Here is an 8,809-nt window from a genome sequence, read left to right on the forward strand (position 1 = left end):
TTGTATGAGCGAATCAAACTCAGCATAAATGATGCACGTGATAGATGACGTCAGAGCAGATGCGAAACCAATTTTAAGAGTGAACAATGATTCATGAATCAAGTCCCAACTTCCGTTATTTTGATTAACGTTAGGAGAAAGATTAAATGCATATAAAGTATATCCTTTTAGGTAGTCCTCTCGTGATATAGCATTTCCTGTATCTTGGTAAAAATTTACCGTTCATGAAAAGAGGGAATAGTAGCATTGAACATATAACTTGTTTTGAAAATTTGAAGTTAAAGGTGTTATTGGTCTACTTTTCGATCCTGCGAGGAGTTGAAGTTTATTAACGTTAAAAGATTCAAAATAAAACTGGTTTAGTTCAAGTTTACCGTTATAAACATCATTGGAGACAAATCCAAAGATCACTCGTTTTGGAAGTTTTCCAATAAAGATGTTGTCGAGATTATATGATGTCACATTTTGAGGTATAGTATGAGTTTTTGTTTCAACTCTTGTAATGGGGTACTTTAATGTAGATTTTTGTAATACTCGGTTGTGATAGAGACCAACTGTTGCACTAAGAGTAACATGTCGAACAAATAATATAACATCAAGCAAACGTATTTTACAGGAAGAGTCAGCAGGTGCCATTAAGCAAAACGAATCTTTACTTCGATGTAATTTGACACGTACTCCAACTTTGTTGATTAGCAGTCTTGCCTGAGACATAATATCGGTGTGTAGCTTCCCAAACATGTCAAACGTAGCACTTCCTGCAGCATATGAGAATCGCTTTTTAAACCCTTTATTGTTATCATTGCAGTCATTAAATTTACCAGGGGTATCCTCATACCATAGAGCACTGATTAAATGTGTAGATTTAGCTTCTTTAGTGTAATTTAAAAGCGTTTCTATATAAGCACGATAAGGATAAAATCCTCCAGCAGCAGCAGTTACTAGTGTGTTACTTAAACAAACATCAACTTCCTGGAACATGGAATGTAGAAAATTGTTTAAGGGAGCTACAGTATCAGCTGTTTCAGAGAGTTTACTATTATCGGTTTTTGTAATATTACACAAAACATAAGTAAATATGGGCAGGATCAATATAATTTGCACCATCACCAGGAATAGAGAATTCAATTGGACCATCGTCTCTAAGAGTTGATACAGGTCTGTATTCAACTATTGTAGAATCTTCAATACTTGTTTCGGTGGGAGGAACACTTTCTAGGTCTAATGCCGAATCGCAGCATGCATGACTTAGGATGTAGAAAAGCCATCTCTATGGATCAAAAATATCACGGTGGTTCTTGCTAAGCTTTCTTTTTTCAACTGAGGCGGATTTAAAGGAGGCCCAAACTTTATAGATATTTTACGTTTCCTTGTTTTCTTTTGTTGAGTAGGATGTTTTGCTTGTTTACGAAGACGTCGGTGAGATATTCTCTTCTTTTTGCCCCGTCCGCTAAGAAGTTGTTGAATTTTGTTTTCTGCTTTTGCTTGCAAGTTTTCACCAGCTTCACGTAGTCGAGATTGCAGAGATGATTTTAAGGGTTTTTGTTGAATAACATCTCCAACTACCTGCATTCCTGTATGTAAGGCTTGTTTACCTAAAGCTTTTGCACCTTGTTTAAGTAATGGAACAGCTGCACGGAAAAGGCCACTAAAGAAACTACCTAACCCATGCCCACGTTGATATACAGGTCCACGAAAATATGGAAGTTCTCCGAACCCATGAATTTGCATATGTTGTTTCCTTTTAGGTATGTTTATACTTTTAGAAAATGAAGTTTCACTGTCACTGTCCCGTATTGAAATGGTAATTTTTCACCCGCGTGATCCCTTAATACTATTTCAATGGTATTCAAGTTGAACTTAGCCAATCGTAAGTAATGCAACGGATTAAATATAATAGATTGATTTCGACCGTATTGTGAATTGGAAATACTTGCTATTCGTAGTAACGGAGCTTTCGTGTCCCCTACAATTTGATGTTCAATAATATTAGTATAAATAAAAATTTGTTGGGGATATCCAATGTCAAGATGTGGATACTTTGTACCGTATGTTTGTTTAATAGCATTTTATAGGGCTCCAGTCCAAGTTGCAAAGATAAAATGGGCGAAAATTTTATTTCCTTTAACATAGAGTTATAAATGAGATGAATGTAATTTCTTTTTGCATCTAATCGAATATGAAATAAGTCAGTTAGACTATTAATTTTTTCTATTAGATTGTGAATTGTCGGGTAGTATCCAGGTGGAATTTTAATTTTACTCAACATAATTTTATTTCCATTTTCTAGTACTGACACTTGAATACTGTTTTGTCCATGAATTACATTGTAACATGTATTAGGAAAATGAATTTCTGCTAGACTAACTGTCCAGTTTTTATTAGAAATACTAGATGAAGATAATTTTAATTCAGTTTCTAATTTGTTAATAAAATGAGAAGGAGTATTTTGTGGGAAAACATTTAGTGAAGCATTAGATGATAGAGTTACGTAAAAGCTTTTATCATTACCCTCCACAATCATGATCAAAGATATTTTTGAAAATGTAATGTTATACTTGAAATTCCAAATTGAAATGGCAATAGCTTGCCGTGTTCGTCTCTTAAATCGACTTGGATAGTATCGAAATATCGTTTTACAACCCGGATATACTGCCGAGGATAAAATACAAATGAATTTATACGACCATATTCATATTCAACAACACTAACTTTTCTTAGTAATCCACCGAATGGAGGTTGATGAACAATATTTACACAAATGTTGACTTCATGTGGTATATGAAAGTCTAAATTACAAGGGTAAGGAGCTTCTAATTTAGTAAGTGTTGGTTGTGGAGAGTCGTTCGTTTGACTCGCGTTCACATGAATTGATGTGTGTGTTTGTGGAATATGAGTAGTATAACCAAACACAGGAGCTAAATTAGGTGCCAATGATATTTTTACATTTTGTTCAGGAGTCACCATTCCTTATATATAAAGTGAGTTAGTATATGGATTTACTTGAAACAAACTTGAAAGAGCTTCAGTACTTGCGAGAATATGAGAAATACTGGAATAAAATCCAAATGGAACTATATATTCACGTTTCAGATTCTGACTAGTACGTTTATTATATATACTAAGAGATAATTCTATTATCACCCGGAATAATATTATAAAAACTCCACACAATATGCAGCTCTGTTATGGAGACTTCCCACGAACCATCCAATTCAATAGGTTCGTCTAATTTGGTGGTATAACTTGCTACAGTATTATCTGTAAATATATTCATACTGGCATTGGAGGGAAGCGTTACATAAAATTCACGACGAATATCCATACCGAAACACATCAAAGCACAAACTAGAATTTCGTTTCAATATCAGACTCTTTTGTCCATGAGTTACAAGATGAAGGATAACCTAACCATTTCACATACAGCTTCTTACCCCGCCTATGTAGAACTTTTTCAATGAGAAAGGTTCGATTCGGCGTCAGAAATATTTTTTGTAGTTCTTCATCATAGAAAATACCTTTGACATTTTCTCCATTCCAATCTCGAAGTTGGAAAGTAACAGGATTAGACGGAACTTTTTTTTCAATTATAAATATTTCTTGTGTCCATTTCGGAAGATATCCCTTTTCAAGTTTATGTTTGTATTTATCAATACGTACATAATTTCCAACTTCTAACTTTGACTGTTTGGGTTTTGATTTGGAATTTTGTTTATACAACGTTTTCCAAACCTGAAGGAGAGTATCTTCATTCACATCTACAGGACGCATTCGAATGCTACTATGATACGTGTGATTATATGCATTTACTATATGTCGTAAAACATAAATGTACTTGTACGTTTGATTTGCTGAGAAATGTTTGTAAAGTTTTTCTTTTAACGTACGTATAAATCGTTCACATATAGCCGCCTTCAATTCCGATTCTATGCTGTAATGTTTAACGTTAAATATTCTAAACACATCACGTACTTGAGAGTTATGAAATTCGCGACCTTTATCGGTTTGACAGTAGACAGGTGGCTCTTTATAGACGGACGACTTAAAGATTTTGGTTATTGCTTTGCTCATGGTGACACCTGATTTATTTTTTACTGGAACGCAATTTGCATATTTGCTAAAAAATATCAATGGCACATAGAATATATTTGAAACCTTTATTAAATTTTGCTATTCCTTGCATATCTGCGAGATCCATTTGCCAAGTTTCGTTGTAAGTGGTGGCAAAATACTGTTTCCGTGGATAAATTTTTCAAGCTGGTCGATGCAAAGTATACACATCTTGACTTTGTAACCACTTTTTAATATTGGATTTTGAATATTTTTTCTTAGTAGCTTTATAGAATTTCTATACATGAGAAAAACCAGCTGGATGAGATGTGGAATAATAGATTTTATATAATTTCCTTTTCATTACACGTTCTCCCATTTTGAAATCAATGGTGTTTCTGACAATTTTCGGTCTTTCCTTTTCCCCTTTCTAGAACTGGATCCTAAGAGTACTGACTGACCAAGATATTCCTGAGGTATGTTAATCTGTTGAAGAATATCTTTAAACTGAGATATACCTACTGGGTTACGTTTTGTTTTACGCGGACGAACTACATCATTAATTATGTCAATAATATTAGAATTTTCAATTGGTTTACCATCGATAGTAACAATTCCATGTTTGTCCCACGAAACTTTGTTACTAAACTCTAAAAGTTTTCGTAAAAGCAGTTCTGCACGTTTTTGATTCGATTTTGGTACGGATTCAATAATTCCACTAATATTTGACATTTCATGCTTTTGATTATCTATTTCTGTGTCAGTATTATTGGAAATAATAGGAATTTGAGTAGGTTCCCTAATATGAGAGAGAAATTGAAGATAACGATGCAAAGCTTGCTGGTATAATTTCCACTTTTCTTTATCATCCACATCCGTTCGATCAAGAATTTGTTTCATTTCGTGATCTAGCCTTGATTGATGTTTGCGACTTTTGAGTTGAGGCGTGTAGTTGCGTAGATAATCCCTCGGGAATAAGTAACATTTTCTGTAACTTACTCTTCGTGAAAATAATGTTCCAGCTAACCCACTTATGATAGGTGCAAGAAGCAATGGTAACAAGCCTCTTCCCGTTTGTAATAAAAGTTCTCTTTTCTTTCGAAGTGGTAAGCGCTTAGCAGCTAACTGACGCAAAATGTTTTTATGCCGCTTGAGTCGAGCTTTTCGTAGTGAAGAAATGTGAACATTATCCCGCAGAGTGTTTGCTGCACATTCTGCAATGGCACGTATAGCTCCAAGAGGAGCCGAGGTTAATAATTGCTTACAACGCTTTCCACGTGAGTTACTTAGAGCGCGCAACGTGGTTGCGTGTTTCTTCAAGCAATTCATGGTGAATACTAATACAACTGAAAGCTATTCATGCATTCTTTAGGAGGAGCATAAACGATTGTATTTTCTCCAGGAAAAATATTTGTGTGCAGACGCAGAGCATCTGGAATCGACTGCGTCATGTCAAAAAGTAAATATGAATGAGGTTGTTTTGTTGCGTCTTCAAAGACCTTTACCACTTCATTTGCACATCTTGGCATAATTTGACGTGCTAAACATTGTATTTGTCACCTGTCCCGCGGATTTTTAAAACAAATGATATAATGACAATTTAAAGAGATATCGCGCATTGTCGTCCTTTATGGAAAAGATTTTGAACAATATAAATAACAGTAAGATTTTTATGATGTGAATATTTAGTAAAGAGATCAATAACAACCTGACCATTTTCCGTCATTAAATCATCAATAATAATTAACCCTGGTAAAGGTGGATGAAACGTTTGCATCTCTGATAATCTTACAATAAATTCAATGTTTGATGTGTTTGATCGTAATTGAGGTAACAGACCCATAGCACCAAGTAATACTTTGAAAATATTCAGGAAATAATTCATTTTTGTGTTGTAAAAGACGATCTACGAACACTGTTTTCTCTGCCCCGGTTGGGCCGGAGATTAATATTGTTGATGGATGACTAAATGTTAAAGCCACACTGACTAGAAAATGTAATACACACTGGGTTAAGTATTACTAGTGAATGCACACACTGGTGTAAGTAATATTTATGGATGTTTATATCCAAATGGAAGAGACCCAAAATAATCATCATCAACTCGCCTTCGTTTGTTGAATACGAGTTGATGACAAGTATCTTGCGGTGCGCGCACTACCCTGTAACCCCGTTTCCTCATGATCTTCCTGGGATTGTGTAAAACTCTTTTGTCTATTTCACCCAATACCATTTGTTTAAAATGATCATAATTATTTGCTTGTTTCTAAAATTTAATGTAACCCCCCCTCACTTTGCAAATAACTTTTGTTTCCCCATTGCTTACATTTTTCATTCTATAACAATAATTCTTCGAGCCAAGAGAGATAAACGAGTTAACTACCCAACCTTCAAGAATCTCATTGGTTAATTCCCCGAGGTACGAACCTATAGATAACGGGGAAGGTTCACCTTTCTTACAAACAAAAAATACACTATCTGTATCACAGTACAGTAAACGACCTTGTCCAACCTGTTCCATGGCCATATACAAATCAATACGCGCGTATGCCGTATTAAAAGCTGCCCGTACAATGTTAGAGGTGCGATTAGGCTTATCGTATTTTTCTAAATTGCGATAAGTTATGCCCATAGTATCACCCATTGGTAGAAGAGAATGAACTTCGTACTGTGGCCCAAACATGTACTTGTCATACTCTTCCACCTTACGCACAAAGACAGTTTCCAACAAATCTGTTCTTTGTACAAACTTGCCATAGAGACTGTTAAGTAGGAGTTTACTTATAAATCTTAGTCCAGAGTTATATTCTATCTTCCCTGGATCTAACTGAATATTTTCATGCTCCTTGTACGCAGCTATATATTGCTTTTTTTCAATGTCTGAGAGACAGTCTGAGGGTACCCGCTGCTTTCTTGCTTTATTTTTAAGAAACAATTTACTTAATTTTCGAAAACACCTTTTGAGATATTAGGCTCATACTAGGCCATCTTAAAGTTCCACACTTCATATATACATTGAATTTGGTACCCCTTTTTCAGTGCTAACTTCAGTTCTTTACTAACCCATGTTCCGTGCAAAAGCCTTTCTTCTTTCGTGTGGGAACATTCTTCTTGATTTTGATTCTCCATGCACGTACGGCATAGTCCGAACATGAGTTTCTTGTTAACACTGTATGGCAAGTCTGGCAAATACAAATCACGGGGTGGAAGCACAGAACATTTGACAAGACCGTTCACTTCTTCTAGATTTGGAAAATCTTTTGTATAGATTTTGGGATGTCCGATAGGTAGTGCTTTTGACTTCATTTTATATGGATAAAGGGATGTGAAGTCCAGATACGCTACATACGTATCCTCATTTCCCAAAGAAGTCGCATCATAGAATAAGCGGAAGGCTTCACACCGACCACCTCGAAATGCGTCTTTTGGGATTAGAGGATCTACCAAATTCGCACATTTATTGCGAATGAATGCAGCTAAATGTGGATTTGATCGTACATCGTTTCTGAATTCACATTCCCATTTCTCCACAACATTGTATTTTAAATTTGTTAGATACCTCGTTATACCTATCATGCGCTCGTATCTGTGCGCTAATGTCTCCCCAGTTCCATCCAATAACACTTGATTTTTGGATCCATCAATACAGTTATGGCCATGCCAGTAACATCCATGGAAGAAGAATACGGTGTTAGTTGTAGAGTCAAACCCATCAACCTTAATACCACCGGTTCTTGCTTCATTTTCGTTACCAGCATGTTGTAGTCGCTTTCCAGTGGTTCTTCTAACCAAAGCAACCACTGTAAAGCTACTACACTTTGCCTGTCTTGATGGTGAAAACCATATGGCGGTATAATCGCCAGCTGGTTTTCGTGCAAATGATGGGTTCTAAATATTAAACTTGCGAGTGATGCAAGAGTGCTACATTGAAGAAATGGCTGCAAAGCACTCACACTTTCTATGAGTTCTGTAAATTTTTCTATGGCCGAAATCAAAATTACTACATTATTCATGCGATAATCAATTAATTACTTTTGAAAGTCGAAAACAACATTCTCTTTTATGCACTGTGCATGCCATTTCAACAACTCTTCCCGATCCTTTTCCGATCTACTGTTAGGATCACAAAAGTGTAGCAAAGGCATTTCTCCACGGTAATTTTGAAACTCACTGGTATTCATTAAATGTGGGAAATCTCCCTTCCGTAATGAAACTGTATTTAGGCCTAAAGCTTTTAGCAAATCTGCCAATTTTAAGGGCATATAATTAAATGTGTCCCTGAAAATTTTCCTATTCCCGATTTTCATTTCAATGAGTTTATTACCCTGGAGAATCACCTTCGGAATGATCTTACGCTCTATGAGGAGATGACGCAAAACGGAGAGGTTGTCAAAACGTGCTCCGTAATGTGATAAAAATACTTCCATCGTGAAGTTTGGGCGCGGTTTTAGCGCATATGTTACGAACTCACCAATACTGCGGAAGACATGAGTTCGTTTGCCACAGGTCTTACAGTGCTCCAAATCCGAATTGCCTATGCATGAAAAACATCGCTGGATAGCAATACATAAATTTACTTCATAATCTTTTACATTTGGGTCAACTGTATCTACTAGCATGGTTTCTACGTCATAGGCAATATAAAGAAATTTCTTCACTTTAGCTGCTCTTTCTTTTTGGATGTAACATTGATGTTCCTGGTTCACATACTGGTTACACATTTTACAAAATTTTTCATAGCACGTGTGAGCAGTTTTAC

The 8,809-nt window shown here is 35.7% G+C and overlaps 1 protein-coding gene across 1 annotated transcript; it reads right to left on the reverse strand.

Annotated features, from left to right (window-relative positions):
• Nucleotides 1-222: 222 nt before the first annotated feature.
• Nucleotides 223-1,137, reverse strand: LOC145672564 (uncharacterized protein F54H12.2-like). Its single transcript, XM_081741723.1, has one exon. The coding sequence runs from the start codon at nucleotides 1,135-1,137 to the stop codon at nucleotides 223-225; it is 915 nt and encodes a 304-aa protein (XP_081597849.1).
• Between the last annotated feature and the right edge of the window lie 7,672 nt (nucleotides 1,138-8,809).

Source organism: Thermobia domestica, chromosome 16 (genome assembly GCF_964235325.1).
Source record: "Thermobia domestica chromosome 16, izTheDome1.hap1.1, whole genome shotgun sequence".
Taxonomy (NCBI): domain Eukaryota; kingdom Metazoa; phylum Arthropoda; class Insecta; order Zygentoma; family Lepismatidae; genus Thermobia; species Thermobia domestica.

Excerpts from the sequence above, each read along its gene's own strand:
- LOC145672564 (XM_081741723.1), bottom strand. The coding sequence starts at position 1,137 with ATGGTCCAATTGAATTCTCTATTCCTGGTGATGGTGCAAATTATATTG.